The following is a 24552-nucleotide window of genomic DNA, read 5'->3' as shown; positions in this document are numbered from 1 at the left end:
AATATAGGCTGAAGTCATCTCATTTCAGCGGTCCAAGCCTACGTCTGTGATGTCATCACGCATCTCGATACTCGGGAGTGGTCCGCCTAAACGCTGAGACCGGCTCTGTAGTTAAATATGAACTATTGTTACATATCACTGTATTTGACCTATTTAATAAACATGGGATTTTACTGTTCTACAGTATTTGTCTTCCCTGATTATCTTTCTATGGATTCTGTGGAGCTATGATATGTGGAATGACAGGAGACCATTACAGGAAGGAAGACATTTTGTACCGAATGGAATTCTATACACATGCAAGCGTGTTTAGACTTCCTTAAAACAAAGTCAAAATAATCTGGTAAGTGTGTGTATTTAGCACATGGTGGAGGTGCACAGTGGGGTGTTTTTTATTTTGTGGAGTAATGTACTGTACTGTACTGTAATGAGTAATGCAGGAATGGGGGTGCTTTAAAATTTTTTATTTTTTTTTTACACTTTTCCTCCAATTTTTTTTTTTTTTAAATCAATTTTATTCCTATTACAAGGAATGTAAACATCCCTTGTAATAGAAATAAGAATGACAGGTACTCTTTATGGAGAGATCTGGGGTCTAGAAGACTCCACATCTCTCCTCTACACTGGAAAGCATGCGATAAAAAAAATGTAACTAAGGCTTTCCAGCAAGAAATATGGCAGTTTACATCTACCAGGACCAGAAGTGACGTTTTGATGTTGCTTCCAGCCAACCAGGATCAAAAGGATAGCCAGAGACAATCTGGTCCTCGGTCATCTCTGTGATCACCGGGCGGCAGCGGCAGTTCACATCCCGGGCTTCCTGATCGCATGGGAAGCCCGGCAACAGCGCCGTGGGGGTCCCGCCTACTGTAGAAGTAATCCAGCGGCTGCTAAGCCGCTCGGATTACTTTTACTTGAAAGAGAATCGCCGGCTGAAAAAAATGATACCAGGATCATGGTTGTAGCCTCATCATGATCCCGGTATCACCGCTTCCCTACCAGGACGTATATTTTCTATTGCCGGTAGGGAGGAGGTTAAAACTGAGATTGAAAATGTTCAGCAAGTACACTGATACAGCCTAAGGTGATATCTACAGACGTTTTCAACCAGGGTGCCCAGGCATCCTGGGGTGTGTGCTGGGATCTTCATGAATGCCTACAAATTGCCCAAGAATTGTCAACAAGCCAAAAAGTGGATCAAGCGGTCCCTTTTTTTTTTTACACAAAGTCACAGGTTTTGTTGTGCTGCATTTCAACCTTGGGTACTCTGGGGGCCAGTTGCTGGCTTTCTAACAACTGATAATGTAATTGGTTGATAAGAAGGATGTCAGGTGCCTGCATCCTTGTTGGCGTGAGGGAGAGGAGAAACATTGGAATACTACTCAGAACAAATATAAATCACCTCAATGTTGGGTGTCCTACATGTGTGGATGCTGCTGCAATATGTACCATTATTAGGCCCCGTTCCCACCAGAACGTGGTGCAAGAAACTCACCTTCTGTATGTGCTTCCAGCACCACGTTCTAAACACACTGCAGTTGCAATCTGTAGGGAGTGTCAATGTTAAGTTAATGACACCCCAAATGCAGGTCGCAAATGCAGTACGTTTGTCTGCACCGGATTACATGGCACCAAAGTACCATGTGATCTGGTGGCAAGGTGTTTTTTTACCCACTTGTCGCTCAGTCACAGTAGATTTATTGTGACTGGGCAGCAGCTCCCGGATCAGCGACGGAAATAAACATTGCTGCCTGCTTCCCCCTGCTGACATGCACTGTGGCTGGACACAGCACAAATTTGTCAGCATGATTCAGTCAACGATTTATGACTGAGACCTGCTGATCGGCTGTATCCAATCACAGCACAGTCCTGTCAGGACTCTGTACACAGAGCAGCGATCTGGCTGTTTCTTACCCCTGCAAATGTAGGGGTTTTTTTTACATTTTAGGTTGTGGTGCCTTGAGATTGTGCAAAATTTTAAAGGGTGCCTTGACAGAAAAAAGGTTGAGAAACACTGATCTACAGAACACAGGCAGGTAAGACCAGCATTGTAAAGAGCTGGAGTTCATTATAAACAGTGGGTGCAGACAATCCCAGGCAGGGCTGTCATGTGGCGAAGGCTTCATGTACACAAGCAGCTCCAAAACTCGAGTTTAAGAGCTTTTGGCATTTTTTTGCCAAAGCTCCTAAACTCAACTCCATAAAAGCCTATGTGTCCGTGCACACATAGCCTTTTAGCAGAGTTTAGGAGCTGCCATGTTTAGGTGAGGTTAAACCTCCCTTTCCTGAACGCGGAAAAATCATGTTCAGGATAGGAACGGTTTGACCACCGACCGCGGGAAACCGCAAAATGTGGCAAAATTGCGGTACCACAATTGTTGAGTTTTGCGGTTTCCCAGGGCTGGCGGTCAGGGTAGGTTCGTGTACACGGAGCCTTTATCTGAAATAACTACTTGAAGACCAAGCATTTTTTGCCACTTTTTGCTTACAAGTAAAAATCTGTATTTTTTGCTTGAAATCTACTTAGAATCCCCCCAACAGTATGTATATATATATATATTTATATATTTTTTTATTTCAGGTACTTATATAGCGCCATCAATTTACGCAGTGCTTTTTACATATATATTGTACATTCACATCAGTCCCTAACCCTCAAGGGGTGTACAATCTAAGGTCCCTAACTCACATTCATACATACACATATTAGGGACAATTTAGACAGGAGCCAACTAACCTAACAGCATGTCTTTGGAGTGTGGGAGGAAACTGGTGTACCCGGAGGAAACCCACGCAGGCACAGGGAGAACATGCAAACTCCAGACAGGTGGTGCCATGGTTGGGATTTGAACCGGCGACCCTAGTACTGCCAGGCAGAAGTGCTAACCACTTAGCCACTGTGCTGCTAAATAAATAAATATAAATTATATATATATATATATATATATTTTTTTTTTTTTTTTTCTAGCAGAAACCCTGGAGAATAAAATGGCAACTGCAAATTTTTTATGTCACATGGTATTTGCGCAGCAGTTTTTCAAATGCAATTTTTGGAAAAAATACACTTTAATTAATTAAAAAAACACAATATATAACTCATTTTTTTTTAAATCGATACCTAGCATGTCATGCTTTAAAAATGTGCACACTCGTGTAATGGCACCAAACTACAGTACTTACAAATCTCCACAAGTAACGTTTTAAAAGCCTTTACAAGTTATCAGTTTAGAGTTACAGAGGAGGTCTAGCACTATGGATCTCGCTCTCACATTCATGGCGATAACCCACATGTGTGGTCCCAACACCATTTACATATGTGGGAGTAACCTACGTATGTGTTCGCCACTGCACGCGAGCACAGTGGGATGGGGGCGCTTTAAATTTTTTTTTTTTTAATTCCTTTTTTTTAATCACTTTTATTGCTATTGCAACAAATTTAAACATTTGTTGCGGTAACAATCAAACATGATAGGCCCTCTTTTTGGAGAGGATCTGGTGTCTACAAGACCCCAGAGCTCTCCTCTACAATGGAAAGCATTGGATCAGAAAAAAAAATGATCTAATACTTTCCCCAAAAATAAATAGCCTTGTTTACATTAAAACAAAACCAGAAGTGACGTCATGGGCCATAGAGATTAGCTGAGGCCATCTTTCCTCAGCTAATCTCTATGCCCAGCCGCTGAGATTGATGCATCGGTTCCCAGGCTCACCCATCAGGCAGGTAAGCCGGGGAACAATCGGAATGCAGTGCGGGGGATCGACCCCTCCCGTCGCTTCCAAAAGTGATCCAGAAGCTAATCAGCAGCTTGGATAGCTTTTAGGAGAAACAGCAGCGGCTGAGGAAAATGTTCATACCTGGGTTATGGCATCCAGCTGCAGCACTTCAAAACCACAATTTACATTCACATATTGTGGTCTTGAAGTGGATAAATTGTGACACTGTGACCACTGCGATCAAAACTGTCCATACACAGTACAGTCGTGTTCTCACCTGCACAGATAGGACAACAGCTTGTGTCAGTCTCGGGAGGGAGCTGTGTTGGGTACGGACTGTCACGTTCTTTCCTCTGTGGATTTCCAGACCGTCTTCTCCCTCTGACAATGACATAAACACATTAAATATCTAGAAAAGGAAATGACTGCCGCTAACATGATGCTCAGCCAGTGGCATACCAAGACTACCTGATACCCGATCACAATGGGGGAGATTTACTAAAAATGGAGAGTGCAAAATCTGGTGCAGCTCTGCACAGAAACCAATCAGATTCCAGGTTATTTTGTCAAAGCTTAACTGAACAAGCTGAAGTTAGAAGCTGATGGACTACATGCACAGCTGCACAAGATCTCCGGTTTTAGTAAATCTACCCCAATATGTTATCATGTGATGTGTACCTGAACATTACAGCATAAGTCTCCTGTGACCCATTCAAAAAATGAGTGAAGTGAGTGAAGAGGGCCATGCACCTGTCTAACAAAGGTGTCACCACAGCACCCGGCAGTTATCAGGCAAGGATGTAGAGAGCAGTCATCACCATTCTCTGAATGTACTGCAAGTAGCAGGTGGGAGGACATTAGAGTGTAAGCTCCTCTGGTACAGAGACTGATGAGACTGTGGGGGGGGGGACATTAGAGTGTAAGCTCCTCTGGTACAGAGACTGATGTGACTGGGGGGGGGGGGGCATTAGAGTGTAAGCTCCTCTGGTACAGAGACTGATGTGACTGTGGGGGGGACATTAGAGTGTAAGCTCCTCTGGTACAGAGACTAATGTGACTGTGGGGGAGGGGACATTAGAGTGTAAGCTCCTCTGGTACAGAGACTGATGTGACTGTGGGGGGGACATTAGAGTGTAAGCTCCTCTGGTACAGAGACTAATGTGACTGTGGGGGAGGGGACATTAGAGTGTAAGCTCCTCTGGTACAGAGACTGATGTGACTGTGGGGGAGGGGACATTGGAGTGTAAGCTCCTCTGGTACAGAGACTAATGTGACTGTGGGGGAGGGGACATTAGAGTGTAAGCTCCTCTGGTACAGAGACTGATGTGACTGTGGGGGAGGGGACATTAGAGTGTAAGCTCCTCTGTACAGAGACTGATGTGACTGGCTCAGTGTTCTCTGTACAGCACTGCGGTATATGTCAGAGCTATATAAATGTATAATAATAATAGTGTGTGACTGTGGGGGAGGGAACATTAGAGTGTAAGCTCCTCTGGTACAGAGACTGATGTGACTGTGGGGGGAGGGGACATTAGAGTGTAAGCTCCTCTGGTACAGAGACTGATGTGACTGTGGGGGAGGGGACATTAGAGTGTAAGCTCCTCTGGTACAGAGACTGATGTGACTGTGGGGGAGGTGACATTAGAGTGTAAGCTCCTCTGGTACAGAGACTGATGTCACTGGCTCAGTGTTCTCTGTACAGCACTGCGGTATATGTCAGAGCTATATAAATGTATAATAATAATAGTGTGTGACTGTGGGGGGAGGGGACATTAGAGTGTAAGCTCCTCTGTACAGAGACTGATGTGACTGTGGGGGGGGGACACTAGAGTGTAAGCTCCTCTGGTACAGAGACTGATGTGACTGTGGGGGGGGGACATTAGAGTGTAAGCTCCTCTGGTACAGAGACTGATGTGACTGGCTCAGTGTTATCTGTACAGCACTGCGGTATATGTCAGAGCTTTAAAAATGAGGATAGTGTGTGAGGGTCTAAGGTGGGCTAAGGGTAAATTTATAATAATGATAGTGTGTGACTGTGGGGGAGGGGAAATTAGAGTGTAAGCTCCTCTGGTACAGAGACTGATGTAACTGTGGGGGAGGGGACATTAGAGTGTAAGCTCCTCTGTACAGAGACTGATGTAACTGTGGGGGAGGGGACATTAGAGTGTAAGCTCCTCTGTACAGAGACTAATGTGTCTGTGGAGGGGACATTAGAGTGTAAGCTCCTCTGGTACAGAGACTGATGTGACTGCGGTATATGTCAGAGCTATATAAATGTATAATAATAATAGTGTGTGACTGTGGGGGAGGGGACATTAGAGTGTAAGCTCCTCTGTAGAGACTGATGTGACTGGCTCAGTGTTCTCTATACAGCACTGCGGTATATGTCAGAGCTATATAAATGTATAATAATAATAGTGTGTGACTGTGGGGGAGGGGACATTAGAGTGTATGCTCCTCTGTACAGAGACTGATGTGACTGGCTCAGTGTTCTCTGTACAGCACTGCGGTATATGTCAGAGCTTTAAAAATGAGGATAGTGTGTGAGGGTCTAAGGTGGGCTAAGGGTACCTTAGCACAAAGGTGGGCTTTAAGTGCAGACAATCGTACAATAATTGCAAGAACACACATGACATAAAACAAATATACACCTACAAGCAGCCTGGTAAAGACACGTCATAGTCAAACTAACTGTTCACTATATAGAACTAGCCAGGCAGGAGGGACAGGAAATCGGGAAGATCCGTCAGAGCAGGATCTAGCAGGAATGCAGAACAGCATGTACATACAGGAGCTGGGCCAGAACAGGTATAATATAAATACAGGAACAAAGTAATGTAGCACTTGGGAGAATACTGAGGCCCTGAGCACTGAGCCTGCAGCACGGAGCGGCTAATTACTCTCCCTATAGGGAGCATCAGGTGGCAACTAATTGCTAAACGCTGCCAGGAGACACCCACTGGTGGACACTGGAATTACACCACCCCAGTCCAGTAGCCACAGTGCAGCCTGCAGGTTCCCTGCTTGCCCTGCCTGCTCCCCGACAAAAAGCAGTACATTACCTCCCACGAGTCTGTACTGATCTCTGCCTGCCTCTGTTGGATGAATTTCCACCATATTTTGATGAAGGTTTGCTGGGTGTCACAGATGTCTCAGGACAAGAACCTGCAAGAACACATAAAAGATTGGGATAATAAAAGGGTAATGCACCCAAAACGAATGTTTCACTGCATGCTATTAGTGGCCATTATGAGGATCTCCAACAGGTTGCCACCTCATCCCTTTAAACCCGAACACATAATAATGACACGGGTTCTGGGGCTGATTAAGGTGGTAATTATACTCACTTAGTGCCTTATCTGCATTAAATTAGCCTGAGAACCTGTGTAATTCATATGTGTTCAGGTTTAAATGGATGAGGTGGGAACCCTAATCGCCGACCATCCTTGCACTGGGTTCAGGAGTCTGCACACATGTTGTGTTTTTAATGAGGAGTTCCCACCATCTATGAGCTGAGTTCCTGGGTCTGTACACTCATTGTGCCTACTATGGGGTGTTTCCACCATCCCTGTACTTGGATTCTCAACTTTGCATACCTGCTGTGCCCATTATGAGAGCTTCCCACCATCCCTGAGCTGAGTTCCCGGGCCTGTACATCTGCTGTGCCCATTATGAGGGGTTCCCACCATCCCTTGTACTGAGTTCCCAGGTCTGTACACCTTCTGTGCCCATGATGAGGCGTTCCCACCATCCCTTGTACTAAGTTCCTGGGCCTGCACACTTGCTGGCCCATTATGAGGACCTTCCACTATGCCTGCTGGATTTTTATTAATTTTATATCATGGAGCATGTACAGAGGTGGGTGTGAATACCCCATAGGAAGTAGGAACAGAGCCAAATACAACACACACAGATATTGCTCATGGAATCGCCATAAAACATAAAAAGCCAGCAGAGGACCCCTCCAGTAAATGAAATCTCATTTATAAGTGGACTGGCCAGGCACTTCTCTGTCCATCCACACTCACCAGAGGACACTGAGCTCTTCTTCTCTGTCCATCCACACTCACCAGAGGACACTGAGCTCTTCTTCTCTGTCCATCCACACTCACCAGAGCACACTGGGCACTTCTCTGTCCAATCACACTCACCAGAGGACACTGGGCACTTCTCTGTCCAATCACACTCACCAGAGGACACTGGGCACTTCTCTGTCCATCCACACTCACCAGAGGACACTGGGCACTTCTCTGTCCATCCACACTCACCAGAGGACACTGGGCACTTCTCTGTCCATCCACACTCACCAGAGGACACTGGGCACTTCTCTGTCCATCCACACTCACCAGAGGACACTGGGCACTTCTCTGTCCATCCACACTCACCAGAGGACACTGGGCACTTCTCTGTCCATCCACACTCACCAGAGGACACTGGGCACTTCTCTGTCCATCCACACTCACCAGAGGACACTGGGCACTTTTCTGTCCATCCACACTCACCAGAGGACACTGGGCTCTCTCCACACGGGGTGTCTCCCTCTCCTGGCTGTAGAGGGATGGGAGGACGTGGTGGTGATGTGGCAGGATGGCTGCGTTTACGTGACTGAGCTGCTGATAGCACCATGCGGACTGTCCGGCTGAGACATGGGGTACGGGCAGAAGGCGGGGACATGACCTGCTGCAGCCTCTCCTTTATCCTTTCCTCTCTATGATCCCTACAGATAAAGGAAAAAATGGTCAATTCTGAAAAACCCCTGGGGGTGGAAACACAAGTGCCCAGCCTATCAGAAGCCTAGAAACTGGTGAGATCACTGGAGTATGAATCTAACTGCACAGGACACTTGCTCAGCATTATTTGTATATACACGATGGCTACAAGTAATTGATATCATTTTGGATAAACTACAACACATCTGAAAAAAAACTTTAACCCCTTTATGACCACCCAGTACATTTGTGTGGCTACAAATGGGAGGGCTTTAATGCACACAAGCCAAGCACGTGTCCCTGACAGGCTGATGTGTATGTGCTGAGAGCAGACTTACTGCACGCTCGCAGTACAAAGACTGACCTGTCAGACAGCTCTCGGTCCAGGCGAAACACTGGTAGTCAGCAGGACTGGTTTCTGCTCATGTGACCACTGGGACAATGGTCACATGATCACAGATCCTTCCCAAGCCCCCGGAAGTTCCAAACTGTGTAACCTCCCTAGCGGTCTGATTATGTCCATATTTCTGTGCTCAAAGCGGTACATTTTTTTGCATGGAAATATGTATTGTTTTTATTGTAGGCCTGTAATGTTTAGGAATAACTCACTGAAATCTGTCCGAACAAGAGTCTAGTAAACATCCCGGGTATGTTAAAATTTTAAACATGAAATCATAAATTATAATATAATAATCATAAAAAATAATAATAATAAATTTAATTCAATAATATAATCAAACCAAAAACACTGAAATTTGAAATAGAGCGCCAAGTTCGCACATCACTGAGCAAAGTCGCAAAATCGTTTTCAGTGTCTGATGAGGAATTTCCCCCACGAATCATTATCACTCAATTCTGCAAGTAGTTCTGATTTACTATCGCTGTTCTCTAGCCGGTCTAAAACCGCTTTTGCCCTAAAGGGACGCTTTTTGGACGCCATGGACGTTTCTCAGTTTCCAGGCAGAAAGAACAGTAAAAATGCAGGCAGGGCGCCAGACAAAGCACTCGGGACAAAATGTATGTGAAATGGTTTGATACAGGAATGTTATACTATGTGATTTTAGTGAATGTCACTTTTACAATTTTTTCATTTCCTGCCAGTTCCGTCCCCCGTACGTCCCGACGTCGCAGGGAACGGAACCCGGATGCCGGCATCCACCGGAGGAGATGGCCGGAGACACTGCAGGGGGGACATCGCGGGAGCGCAGGACAAGGTAAGAGAAGAAGGGATCCTGGAGCAACGCTGCAGTGTATTCCTGAGTGTAGCTCGGGGTTACCGCTTGTGGTGCTGAAACTTTACCCCGAGCTACACTCAGGAATACCTCCAGGGAGGTTAATGGGACACCGGGACAGGCAGGAAGGGGTTAACGAGCTCACATCATCAGGATTTGGTTTGCACCTGAGCTGCTTTTTTTCTTCAAGTCAATGTAAAGGAAAAAGCAACTCAGTAACATCTAAAGAGCATATAATGCAAATGATGGCGCTGTACATGAGCCGTGGCTGTAACTGCCTGGTACCTGTGCAGAAATTGCCCCTACACTATACTTCCATGTGCTGCTTCCCCTCCTCCTCGTGCAAATATTATGAATGACAGCTGCCACAGCATTATACTGTATTATATCACACCCCCTGACATCCTGAACCCAGCAACATCGGGGAGATGGAACAGAACCTACCGATTATTAGTATCCTCTTCTTTCTCAAGTTTCAAGTTATAAGATGACATATTTTCCTGAAAGAGAAATCAGGATTAGAACAGCGTGTAATTGTGTGTATGGGATTGGGAGGGGGGGGGGGAGGCATTAGAGTGTAAGCTCCTCTGGTACAGAGACTGATGTGACTGTGGGGGAGGGGACATTAGAGTGTAAGCTCCTCTGGTACAGAGACTGATGTGACTGGCTCAGTGTTCTCTGTACAGCACTGCAGTATATGTCAGAGCTATATAAATGTATAATAATAGTGTGTGACTGTGGGGGAGGGGACATTAGAGTGTAAGCTCCTCTAGTACAGAGACTGATGTGACTGTGGGGGGGGGACATTAGAGTGTAAGCTCCTCTGGTACACAGACTAATGTGACTGGCTCAGTGTTCTCTGTACAGCACTGCGGTATATGTCAGAGCTATATAAATGTATAATAATAATGGTGTGTGACTATGGGGGAGGGGTCATTAGAGTGTAAGCTCCTCTGGTACAGAGACTGATGTGACTGTGGGGGAGGGGACATTAGAGTGTAAGCTCCTCTGGTACAGAGACTGATGTGACTGTGGGGGAGGGGACATTAGAGTGTAAGCTCCTCTGGTACAGAGACTGACATAACTGTCTCAGTGTTCTCTGTACAGCACTGCGGTATATGTCAGAGCTTTAGAGTATAACAAGTGGTCTTGCTCTCCGTGCCATCAATCCTCCCTACAGTCAGGCTACAAGATAATACCAGATGAGGATCTGTTGCTGGAACCCGGTTCTGATCCTCTTCATCCAGTGCAGATCGGAGGCGTAAAAAAGATAGGCCGAACTGTGCCTGCTTGTTGAAGGGCTGACTGCAGCTAATTCGTAGTCTATCCCATCTCTCACCAGCAGTTTCCTCCAAGAAGTCACCTACAAAGGAGAAGAGCATTGCAGTAAATGGAAACCCAACCACTAAAATCTCATAGAAGATTTAACATTTCAATATTTTTAAATCTGCAACTTTCATGAAGGCAATAGCTGGTGATCCTACCATGAAGATCCTTGTTTGGGTACTTCCTGATATTGGTGACATTGCTCTGTTCCTGACTCCCAATTGTCACATGCACTTTCAGTGGAGACTGTGATTGGCTATTTTCAACACACATGGGGGTATAGCCCACATTAGGAACTGTGACACCCCCTTGTTTATTTTGCTTAGTGTCCATCCTCTTAGAGGCGTGGCTTCTACATAAAGTGCTGCTGCTGACTTACCCCAGTGAAGTTTCAGAGATAAAATATTTGCCTGGAGATGGGATTTAAAGGGATCATCAACTTTCTCCCAATCTACTCAGGGGTATCCTGTGGGTGTATTAGAGAGGTGCACGTCACACAGCACTGGCTGATGAGCACACCTCCCCTATTCCAGAGGACAACGGGGGTGGCGCCATCGCTGCCTATGCGCTGACTTTCGGGTTGAGTGAGGCTAGGCGTCATGCAACCTGGAAGAGGGGCAGCACCCACTGGATTTGCAGAGGACAAAAAAGTGGAAGTTGGCAATTTCACTTGTTTCTTAAAGCAACACTAAACCCAGTAACTAAAAATCATTGTCAGCTATTTGTGCCCCATCCAGTTTGATTCTCCACATCTTACACTTCCTTTATTAACCTCTTCCCGCCCGGCCTATGGCCGAATGGTGGCCGGCAAAAACACTCATCTTTCCGGGTGGACGCTATATGGCCTCCTTTTGGGCATGCGCAGTTTGCGCGCCTGCAGAGCCGCGATCTGTCACCGGCTGTGTACCTCGGACATGGCCGATGACAGATCTGAGTACTGGCCCCGTTGCCGGTACCATGTGACCTGCTGTAACCAATCACAGCAGGTCACATGACAGTTGTTTACAATGGATGGCTTCATTCATGCCATCCATTGTATACTAGTGTCTAGCTGTGAATGGTCACAGCGATCACATGCACAAGCTGGGCCAATCACAGCTGTGTGTCATGTGATTAGCCGTGGCCAAATCACAGCTAAGCACAAAAAAAAAAAAAAACCCTGAATGAATCGATGTCATTCAGGTAAATGCTTGCTTATAGCAAAGTAATTCTTTGCTATAAGCAACTTGTGTAAAAAGAAAATACTGACCACTTCCACGAAGTAGTTCAATGTTACTATGGTAGCATTGTAATACTTTGGTCATAGTGAAATATGAAAAAAAAAATCTTAAAAAAAAAGAAAAAACATTTAATAAAAAATTAAAAATAATAAAAAAAATATAATTTTTTTTTCGTACTGTCACTAGTCAGTGTCTCTGATCACCGCCATGCCAGTTATATGATGACGCTGTACTGCACTGGTGACCGTATGTAAAAAAAAAAAAATTGTGAAACTTTTTTTTTTCATTTTCCGAAAAATTATGACATAAAAAATACAACTTCAAAAAACTTGCCATGCCTCTTATGAAGTATGTCAGACTGTCTACTTTGCAAAAAGGGGTAATTTGTGGGATATCTGTACTGTCCTGACATTTGGGGGATATCTGTACTGTCCTGACATTTGGGGGATATCTGTACTGTCCTGACATTTGGGGGATATCTGTACTGTCCTGACATTTGGGGGATATCTGTCCTGTCCTGACATTTGGGGGATATCTGTCCTGTCCTGACATTTGGGGGATATCTGTACTGTCCTGACATTTGGGGGATATCTGTACTGTCCTGACATTTGGGGGATATCTGTACTGTCCTGACATTTGGGGGATATCTGTACTATTCTGACATTTGGGGGATATCTGTACTGTCTTGACATTTGGGGGATATCTGTACTGTTCTGACATTTGGGGAATATCTGTACTGTTCTGACATTTGGGGGATATCTGTACTGTCCTGACATTTGGGGGATATCTGTACCGTTCTGACATTTGGGGATATCTGTACCGTTCTGACATTTGGGGGATATCTGTACTGTCCTGACATTTGGGGGATATCTGTACTGTCCTGACATTTGGGGGATATCTGTACTGTCCTGACATTTGGGGGATATCTGTACTGTTCTGATATTCTTGGATCTCAAGAAATTAGATTGGCTGTCAGTACTTCAGGATTGATCAATATTCAGATCTATACCATACTTTGTGAACTCTATAACTTTCCTACAAACTAAAAAATACATCCTAATTTGGGTTATTTTCACCAAAGACATGTAGCAGAATACATCTCGGCCTAAATTTATGAAGAACAATTATTTATTTCCAAACTTTTATAACAGAAACAAAGAAAAACTTGGGGTTTTTTTTCAAAATTTTTGGTCTTTTTTTGTTAATTTAGCAAAAAATAAAAACCCCAGCGGTGATTAAATACCACCAAAAGAAAGCTCTAGTTGCTTGAAGAAAATGATAAAATTTTAGTTTGGGTACAATGTTGTATGACCGCGCAATTGTCATTCAAAGCGTGAGAGCGCTGAAACCTGAAAATTGGCCTGGGCAGGAAGGTGTAAAATTGCCTGGTATGGAAGTGGTTAAGGTGGCTGCTATCGCCCCTCTATGGGCTCATTGTAAGTAGGGACAGTCACCCTCCTAATATAGACTACAGCAATCAATGCTAAGCAGGAGCACATTAAGCAACAGGCACAGCAGAGAAAGCGGCCAAAAAGACTGATGGGATTTGTAGTTTTTTTGTGGAGCAGTGCATGTGACCAAATATCATTCACACAGAATATAACTGGATATAACATTTATAGCTAAAGTTGATCCAGGGAATATCAGATTGCCTCTCGGGGGATCAGGAAGGAATTTTTTTCCCAGGAGGAGCAAATTGAATCATGCTTTGCTGGGTTTTTTTGCCTCCCTCTGGATCAACTGTGGGTGTAGGATTATTTTTTTTTTTTCTAATGGTTAAACTGGATGGACTTTTGTCTTTTTTCAGCTAGACTTGCTATATGTGCACTGCTCAGACACATTAGAAGGAAATAAGCAAAAAGAAACCGCGCAAGGAGAGGACTGAAAACTGATAGGGCAAGACGATCTCTAATTGGAAGAGGTGACAGGGCAGTAGCATCACGATCTTCATCTCGTCTAATCAAATGCTTTGTATTCACTAATAAAATGCTGAATAGTGACTCCCTGTGATTACTGTGCACTGGACTCAGGGGATCGCGGCTGTCACCGTAGTGGCGGCAGCTACTACAGAGATTTTCAGCTTCCCCAGGGATCAATCAGGTATTATTATTATTATTATACAGGATTTATATAGTGACAACAGTTTGCTCATCGCTTTACAACATAAAGGGAGACAATACAGCAACAATACAGTTCAATACAAGAGGGTTAGGTTGAGACATGCATACTTACTTGTACACAGCCAAGCTGGACCAATGTAACTAAGCAAGAACAATCATACCTACACTTCAGCTTAAGAGGTGCCCTGTCACCTCTTCCAATTAAAGATCATCCTGCCCTATCAGTTTTCAGTCCTCTCCTTGCACGGTCCAGAGCTGGCATTCTTATCTTGGCTTCCCTACCTGGTGAGTGACGGACCTAGAACAAGTACGCCAGATGGGAGCTCAGACTTCAAAAGTTACCTGGCTGCATCTCATATGTGAGTACCTATTGGGGTGAACAGCGCCACTCTTGGTCAGAACCAGAAGCACCAGTGAAGACCTGCCCTCAAAATGGACAAAAATGGAACCACAGTGCCGCAACGCCTACCTTCAAGTCCCACCCCCACCCTAGATGTGACACCACCTGCCACCAGGTCCAGAGACCACAAGAGTGGATCCCATGTAAAAACACTGCAAAGACAGCCCTAGTGTAAGATAGCTCAGCACAGCAAACAGTACTCCAAAGACTGCTATGGCTGCCCCGCTCTCTGACAGAGTGTGTGGCACCCAAATGTACTCGAGGCACCAAGACCTGAGCAGTGCTGGCTCCTCCAAAGGATAGAAGAGGGAAGACGTCCTCTGTGCATAAAAAGGGAATGTTTGGGGTGGGTGCAAAAGTCAGACCTGCATGAGCTTGTTGTCCATCCCATTCCAAAATCATGGCAGTTAATCTGAAGTTGCCCCTGTTGTGTCTATACCAGCCTCCACTCTTCTGGGAAGGTTTTCCACAAGATTTTGGAGGGTGTCTGTGGGAATATTTGCCAATTTGTGAGGTCAGGTACTGATTTTGGATTCGAAGACCTGGCTTACAATCACAACTCCCATTCATCCCAAAGGTGTTCAGTAGGGTTGAGGTCAGGGCTTTCTGCAGGTCACCCCAGTTCCTCCACCCCAAACTGATCAAACCATGTCTTTCTATGGCGGGCTTTGTACACAGCGGCACAGTCATGGTAGAACAGAAAAAGATCTTCACCGAACTGTTACCACAATGATAGAGGAATAATTGTCTGCAATAACTTTGTATGGTGTGGCATCAACAGTACCCATCACTGGACACTCTTAAACCAAAGAGGGGTGGTTACAAGTGTCTGGCCATTAACCCTTTCACTGCCAGGTCTGTATGCCGTACTGACCTGACAGCAGGGGGCTTTATATACAATCAAGTGGCTGCAGACTCCTGCCTGTCAGGTGGAAGCAATCAGGCAGCTTCACTGCTGCCAATAGTTCCACAGCCCAAGGGGCGCGCTTCCACCATGTAACTGGGCTCCGCTCGCCCATCTGAGGGCCTGGGGAGAGCCACAGCGGATGCTAGCGGGTGGAGGGGAGAGAGGAGAGCGGACAAGTGTCCACTCCCCTCCCCTTCTTTGTGTGACTTGGAAGGCAACATCCATGACGTCGCCCTTGGGTCACGGTTGTCACTTTCCCGGCTACAAGAAAGACGTATTGCAATGCGGTTTGCATTTCAATACATCTAATGGAGCCCAGAGGAGACATGCAGGGTCTAAAAGATCTCAATAAAAAGAACCTGTCACCAAAAAATCATCACATAGGGGACTCTGTTTCTCCTATGTGATGGAAAAAAAAGTTACGTAAAAAAATATTTTTTTATTGTAGGAAAAAAAATAAAGTTACACCCAAGCACATACCATCCCCCCCCCAAAATACTTTTGAGAACCCCACCCCCAAATATATGCATGTAAAAACATAAACAAATACATTTTGGGGCCTACGCGGGAAAATGTCAATTGTGATACACGTTACATATCGCCGCGCACGTCGGAGTGAGAGCAATAATTCTAGCACCAGACCTCCGTGCTGATGACCTATAGGGGCTTTTGAAGCATTGTCTATAGAAGATATAGAATACTGAAGTTTGACGCAATTGCATAGGCGCACACAAATTTATGGTTTGGCATGTTGAGTATCTATTTACTCTGCATAACACCGTCTTTTATATTTTAGCAAACATTTGGACAATTTATTGCATTTGTTTGCCCTAAAATTCACTTTAGTGTGATTTTTACTGAAATTTTGCGTTTCCTAGACCTTCGTGTGACATAAAAAATTGGAACTGTCAATATTTTCTTCTCTAGGGTGTCTGCTTTCAGAAAATATATTATGTTTGGGGGGGTTCTTGTAATTTTCAGGCCTAAAATTATTTTTTAAGCATATGTGCAAAAAATGCAAAAACAGCTCTGGCAGCGAAATGGTCATGTGTTCTCATACCTTTATACAATGGCAATGGAAATCCATTGCTAGATTAGTACTCAATCGCTAATGAATCTTTCCTGTAAGGGATGAGCAGAGTCAGATTAAGTTTTCTTGAGGCGTCTTTTTACCTTCTTTAAACATCCGGACCCCTCTTGCATTCTTCTCCAGTTTAGAGTCTGCTGGGGACATAAGGGTGGCTGTAGGTAGCAAAGGGACAAATGGTTTATCTACAGGCCAACTGGAGCGGCCAACATCAATCTGCAAGAAGGCTGAACCACTGTTTCCTGCAACAGAAGACGTGAAATACACAGAGCTATAAAACACAGAGGATACACTGGGATGAGTGAACATGCTGAACAGAAAAACAGAAGAGTGTTGGGTGTACCCCCCACCCACCCTTGTGGGTTCCTAACCTCTGGAATGTTCCCATCCCATCTTTGTGTGTTCCTGCCCCCATGGGGTGTCTCCACCCACCTTTGTGTGTTCCTGCCCCCATGGGGTGTCTCCACCCACCTTTGTGTGTTCCTGCCCCCATGGGGTGTCTCCACCCACCTTTGTGTGTTCCTGCCCCCATGGGGTGTCCCCACCCACCTTTGTGTGTTCCTGCTCCCATGGAATGTCCCTATCCACCCTTGTGTGTTCCTGCTCCCATGGAATGTCCCTATCCACCCTTGTGTGTTCCTGCTCCCATGGAATGTCCCTATCCACCCTTGTGTGTTCCTGGCCCTTGGAATGTCCCATCCACCCTTGTGTGTTCCTGGCCCTTGGAATTTCCCCACCCATCTCTGTGTGTTCCTACCCCCATGGGGTGTCCCCTCCCACCTTTGTGTGTTTGTGCCCCCCACCCTCCTTTGTGTGTTCCTGCCCCCATGGGATCTCCCCACCCACCTTTGTGTGTTCCTGCCCTCATGGGGTGTTTCCACACTCCTTTGTGTGTTCCTGCCCCCATGGGGTGTCCCCACTCACCCTTGTGTGTTCCTGGCCCTTGTTATTTTTCCCACCCATCTTTGTGTGTTCCTGCCCCCATGGGGTGTCCCCACCCACCTTTATCTGTGCCCCCATTGGATGTCCCCACCCACCTTTGTGTGTTCCAGCCCCCATGGGGTGTTCCCACGCACCTTTATGTGTTCCTGCCCCCATGGGGTGTCCCCACCCACCCTTGTGTGTTCCTGACACTTGGCATTTCCTCACCCACCTTTGTGTGTTCCTGCTCCCATGGAATGTCCCCATACACCCATGTGTGTTCCTGCCCCCATGGGGTGTCCCCACCCACCCTTGTGTGTTCCTGACACTTGGCATTTCCTCACCCACCTTTGTGTGTTCCTGCTCCCATGGAATGTCCCCATACACCCATGTGTGTTCCTGCCCCCATGGGGTGTCCTCATCCACCCTTGTGTGTTCCTGCCCCCATGGAATGTCCCCATCCACCTATGTGTGTTCCTGACCCTTTGAATTTCCCCACCCATCTTTGTGTATTCCTGCCCCCATGGGATATCCCCACCCATCTTTGTGTGTTCCTGCCCCCATGGGATATCCCCACCCACCCTTGTGTGTTCCTGAACCTTGGAATGTCCCCACCCTTGTGTGTTCCTGACCTTTGGAATGTCCCCACCCATCTTTGCGTGTTTCAGCTCCTTCCATTGCAGTCTCAATAATACAAGATAAATAAAAATCTCTGGTAATGGGCACAGCAGGTGCATGGACACGGGAACTCAGTGCAGGGATGGTGAGAACCCTCCATAATAAGCACAGGAGATGTACAAACCCGGGAATTCAGTACTGGGATGGCGGAAGCCACTCATAGTAGGCACAGCAGGTATGCAGAATATGAAATTTAGTGCAGGGATGGTGGGAACCCTTTATAATGGACACAGCAGGTGTGCAGCACAGGGATGTTGGACTGTCAGGGCTTTTACCTTTCCAACTTTAACCAAACACTAAAATATCCCCTTTGAACAGGAACAAATTTTAAACATGGTTCCCTTGCACATCCCACAAACAAATGAGAAATGACTTCCTGTGAGTGTATCAAAAATAGTGCCGCGCTAGTCCCATCATAAAAAGTGTGATCCTAGACATCATAAAATGTTCCACGTACTATAACTAATATAATACTAATTAAATACCATAATATAATCCTGTGCATATAAATCAACGCATGTATATGTATATAGTGCCAATGAAACATGTCCCAATCTCAAATCACAGAGTCCAAATATAGATCCAGTCGTGAGCTATAAAATGTGCTGCAAAACAAAACCTCACCTCCGTGTAGAAATATTCAACATGAATTCCAGTGCCAAACCATCACCAGGGGAACTGTCACCTTAAAAATATGACCACCAACCAAGTGTTCGGTCAACAGTGCTTTTTGGTCCTACCAACGGGACCGGAAAGGATTCCTCCTCTTCAACTATGAATTCTTATACTGTACCGCGCTCCAATGTTATCAACCTTTTGTGATTGACCTTTTTTGATTGTGTGAATTTCTTAATATACCACCTATAATCCAATCATTACTTACTGCTATGGTGCTTAAATATACAATTAACATAAATTAATTTATAAATGTGAATTAAAAAATTATATGCGATTATAACAAATATTAAAAAAATTAATGAAAAAATTGGAATGTCAATTCTATGTGAATAAAATTAATTAAAAAAAAAAAATTAATAAAACATTAAAAAATGGGAATGTCAATTATTTTCTTTGAATTTGAGATGGTGTTGTTATTCAATTTAGTTTATGTGATAAGTCTGTGTTGGCAGCTTGAACCTCTCCCTCTTGTCTCCTCTCCTCTCTCCTCAGCTCAGCCTTCTCAATTGTGCTTTCTTCACTGGCTGCTTTGTTTATTCCTCCATATACGGAACATGCAGAGAAGGGAAAAGAAACATAGTGTCTTATCCGGGATATAAGTGATTTATTGCTCTTTGATCTCCCACTCACATTGTGTAAATGTAAATAACGCTTTGAATACAATGTATCCAGATCATGCTTCAGACAGCCTGGCTGATGTGTTTGTTTTCAGTAAATATACTCGCCTTTCCTCTGTGGATGCGTGATAACGTCACCGCCCCTCCCCTACGCGTTACGCTACAGGGACTCGTAGCTTCCTCTGGGGGATGTGGATTCAAATCCACATCTCCCAGAGGAAGCTACGAGTCCCTGTAGCGTAACGCGTAGGGGAGGGGCGTTGACGTTATCACGCATCCACAGAGGAAAGGCGAGTATATTTACTGAAAACAAACACATCAGCCAGGCTGTCTGAAGCATGATCTGGATACATTGTATGCAAAGCGTTATTTACATTTACACAATGTGAGTGGGAGATCAAAGAGCAATAAATCACTTATATCCCGGATAAGACACTATGTTTCTTTTCCCTTCTCTGCATGTTCCGTATATGGAGGAATAAACAAAGCAGCCAGTGAAGAAAGCACAATTGAGAAGGCTGAGCTGAGGAGAGAGGAGAGGAGACAAGAGGGAGAGGTTCAAGCTGCCAACACAGACTTATCACATAAACTAAATTGAATAACAACACCATCTCAAATTCAAAGAAAATAATTGACATTCCCATTTTTTATTAATGTTTTATTAATTTTTTTTTTTTTAATTAATTTTATTCACATAGAATTGACATTCCAATTTTTTCATTAATTTTTTTAATATTTGTTATAATCACATATAATTTTTTTAATTCACATTTATAAATTAATTTATGTTAATTGTATATTTAAGCACCATAGAAGTAAGTAATGATTGGATTATAGGTGGTATATTAAGAAATTCACACAATCAAAAAAGGTCAATCACAAAAGGTTGATAACATTGGAGCGCGGTAGAGTATAAGAATTCATAGTTTATATTTATACACCTAGAGAGGGTGTAATTAGTGCCTAGCGATCTAATATTTAATAAATATTCACTTAAGCACACAATTAACACTAATAATAGAGTAAGTTAACTCCTGGTGGCTCACAAAAAACTATTTTATTAAAATTGGATTCCTCCTCTTCAGTTACGGTTCCAATGTTTCATATATATCTCCTCCTCCTCTCAGCTCCGCTCAATAACATGTAAAGAACATCCGTATGGACGTGGTGGTGTAAGCCGAGACCCGCCCCAACACGTTTTGTCACAGGGCACATGACTTTTTCAAGGGGAATTATTGTATCATCAACTACTCCTACTTGTACTTATTGGGGATGGGGGGGGCACACAAATATGGGGGGGGAGTTATGCAGGTATATGTTATTCTATTTTTTGTCAACTTTTTGTTACTATTTTATTATTTCATTTTATTATTACATTATTTAATACAGTGAGGGGTATTGTTATTTTTTTATACTTTATATATTTATTTTTATGAGTTTTTATTATACTCATTTGCTACTATGTGGGTTGAGGTATGAATGCAGTCTGAGGAGTTATGAAATTATATTTATATTTATGTTATTTTAATTGTGAAGATGTGGCAATTTTTTTCTCTGATGCTGTGCACTTTTACCCAAGTATGGATGTGGGACGTTATTATAATTAATAGTATATGTACATTTACCTTGTAGGGCTTTGATATTGATATATTCATTAAGGACAAGTAGTAAGATTTGCCCAGAAATAGATTGTATTTGCTGTACTGTCGGGGCACAAATAGCATGTGGATCTATAGCAATATGGCCGATCATTATATGACCATAGGAAAATGGCGCCCGGCTAGCATATATAAGCACAGTTGAGTACGTGATGATCCAATCCTAGATTGTAAGCTCCAAGGAGCAAGGCCCTCAAATCCCTCTTGTATTTAACTGTATTGTTACTGTATTGTCTCCGATTGTAATGTAAAGCTCTGAGCAAACCGTTGGCGCTATATAAATCCTGTATAATAATAATAATATATAAATCCTGTATAATAATAATAATAATAATACTAATCCAATTCCCCTTGAAAAAGTCACGTGCCCTGTGACGAAATGCGTCGGGGTAGGGCTTGGATTACGTCACCACATCCATACGGAATTCGGCATAGTGATCTGAATAGCACACAGCAGTAATTACGAACATTGTAACATCTATCCATTGACTCCTCAGTGTGGGCTGGCACCTTATACATGTGAGTGCAATATGTTTGATGGTTTTATTAATAAAGTATATTAAGGATAAGGCATTATTTTGCAATATTCTTTACATGTTAAGGAGCAGAGCAGAGAGGAGGAGGAGATATGTATGAAATATTGGAACCTTAACTGGAGAGGAGGAATTAATTCCGGTCCCATTGGTAGGACCAAAAAGCGCTGTTTACCGACCACTTGGTGGCAGCTTATATTTTTAAGGTGAGAGTTCACCTGGTGATGGTTTGGCACTGGAATTCATGTTGAATATTGAAGCACATTTTATAGCTCACGACTGGATCTATATTTGGACTCTGTGATTTGAGATTGGGACATATTTCATTGTCACGATATACATATACATGCGTTGATTTATATGCACAGGAATATATTATGGTATTTAATTAGTATTATATTAGTTATAGTACGTGGAACATTTTATGCTGTCTGGGATCTCACTTATTATGATGGGACTGGCATGGCACTATTTTTGATATATTGATGTTTTGTCACTGAGTGCACTACAGCTAGCCATTATCCATATTTAATTTTTGGATTATATTCTATATCAGGTTACATTGCGGATTACTTATGGTGTGTGTACCACAATAGGGTTCAGATTCATAGCAGCACATAGGGATTGTATTTTTGCACTCCCTATGAGTGACTTACCCACATCAATATAGGCAATATCACTGGCTCTCTCCAACTGCAGCTCAACTTTCAGCTGGCGGCTGCGGTCCCGGGGGCAGCTCAGCCACGGCTGGATGTTTTCACTCAGAAGATTGTCCACAGGGTGCCTGGGATCCTGATACAGAAACAACGGAGTGTCAGAGATCAGAAGGAGCAGATAACCTGTTATGGATAACTCAGTCATAGAGAGACTATAATGGATTAGGACACAGGGGCCCAACATGCAGTCTCCTGGTATATGCTGTGTGGCCTTGTAGTCAGAGTGGGAATATTGATCTGTACTAGCAGGATCTCTGGTAGTCGTATGTCCTCTGCCTCCTACTGTCTTCTGCAGCATATTCCCAGTCTCCAACCAAAACTTGTAGGTCTGCAGTTCCTGATCATCTTGTAAAGTATGTTTACAGTCCCTGTCCATTTCCTGTAGTATGTCTGCAGTCCCTGCCCATCTCCTGTAGTATGTCTGCAGTCTCTGACCATCTCCTATATTATGTCTGCAGTCCCTGCCCATCTCCTATAGTATGTCTGCAGTCCCTGCCCATCTCCTATAGTATGTCTGCAGTCTCTGACCATCTCCTACAGTATGTCTGCAGTCTCTAACCATCTCCTATAGTATGTCTGCAGTCCCTGACCATCTCCTATACTATGTCTGCAGTCCCTGACCATCTCCTGTAGTATGTCTTCAGTCTCTAACCATCTCCTATAGTATGTCTGCAGTCCCTGACCATCTCCTATAGTATGTCTGCAGTCCCTGACCATCTCCTATAGTATGTCTGCAGTCCCTGACCATCTCCTACAGTATGTCTGCAATACCTGACCATCGCTTATAGTATATCTGCAGTCCTTGACCATCTCCTATAGTATGTCTGCAATCCCTGACCATCTCTTGTGGTATGTCTGCAGTCCCTGACCATCTCTTGTGGTATGTCTGCAGTCCGTGACCATCTTTTGTGGTATGTCTGCAGTCCGTGACCATCTTTTGTGGTATGTCTGCAGTCCGTGACCATCTTTTGTGGTATGTCTGCAGTCCGTGACCATCTCTTGTGGTATGTCTGCAGTCCGTGACCATCTCTTGTGGTATGTCTGTAGTCTCTGACCATCTCTTGTGGTATGTCTGCAATACCTGACCATCTCTTATAGTATATCTGCAGTCCTTGACCATCTCTTGTGGTATGTCTGCAATCCCTGACCATCTCTTTTGGTATGTCTGCAGTTTCTGACCATCTCTTTTGGTATGTCTGCAGTCCGTGATCATCTCTTGTGGTATGTCTTCAGTCTCTGACCATCTCTTGTGGTATGTCTTCAGTCTCTGACCATCTCTTGTGGTATGTCTGCAGTCCGTGACCATCTCTTGTGGTATGTCTGCAGTCCGTGACCATCTCTTGTGGTATGTCTGCAGTCCGTGACCATCTCTTGTGGTATGTCTGCAGTCCCTGACCATCTCTTGTGGTATGTCTGCAGTCCCTGACCATCTCTTGTGGTATGTCTGCAGTCCGTGACCATCTCTTGTGGTATGTCTGTAGTCTCTGACCATCTCTTGTGGTATGTCTGCAATACCTGACCATCTCTTATAGTATATCTGCAGTCCTTGACCATCTCTTGTGGTATGTCTGCAATCCCTGACCATCGCTTTTGGTATGTCTGCAGTTTCTGACTATCTCTTTTGGTATGTCTGCAGTCCGTGATCATCTCTTGTGGTATGTCTGCAGTCCCTGACCATCTCTTGTGGTATGTCTGCAGTCCGTGACCATCTCTTGTGGTATGTCTGCAGTCCCTGACCATCTCTTGTGGTATGTCTGCAGTCCCTGACCATCTCTTGTGGTATGTCTGCAGTCCCTGACCATCTCTTGTGGTATGTCTTCAGTCTCTGACCATCTCTTGTGGTATGTCTGCAGTCCCTGACCATCTCTTGTGGTATGTCTGCAGTCCGTGACCATCTCTTGTGGTATGTCTGCAGTCCCTGACCATCTCTTGTGGTATGTCTGCAGTCCCTGCCCATCTCTTGTGGCACGTCTGCAGTCTCTGAGCACCATTTCCTCTACAGAAACAGACACTTTTCATTCGTAGAGAGATGATTG

The 24552-nt window shown here is 44.3% G+C and overlaps 1 protein-coding gene across 1 annotated transcript in view; it reads right to left on the bottom strand.

The window, feature by feature from the left end:
- Positions 1-24552, bottom strand: part of XNDC1N (XRCC1 N-terminal domain containing 1, N-terminal like) — a 39747-nt gene that overhangs the window by 3835 nt on the left and 11360 nt on the right. Inside the window, exons 3-9 of the mRNA XM_089656310.1 lie at positions 22457-22592; positions 16802-16957; positions 10855-11018; positions 10100-10155; positions 8217-8431; positions 6777-6879; positions 3992-4095 (exon numbers count right to left, since the gene is read on the bottom strand). Coding sequence (XP_089512436.1) covers positions 3992-4095; positions 6777-6879; positions 8217-8431; positions 10100-10155; positions 10855-11018; positions 16802-16957; positions 22457-22592 — 934 coding nt within the window. The remainder of the gene's footprint in view (positions 1-3991; positions 4096-6776; positions 6880-8216; positions 8432-10099; positions 10156-10854; positions 11019-16801; positions 16958-22456; positions 22593-24552) is intronic.

The sequence above is a fragment of the Staurois parvus genome, unplaced genomic scaffold (genome assembly GCF_062004578.1).
Source record: "Staurois parvus isolate SC_StPar_1 unplaced genomic scaffold, SC_StPar_1.0 ptg000897l, whole genome shotgun sequence".
Taxonomy (NCBI): Eukaryota; Metazoa; Chordata; class Amphibia; order Anura; family Ranidae; genus Staurois; species Staurois parvus.
This window is presented reverse-complemented; position numbering and strand designations above follow the sequence as displayed.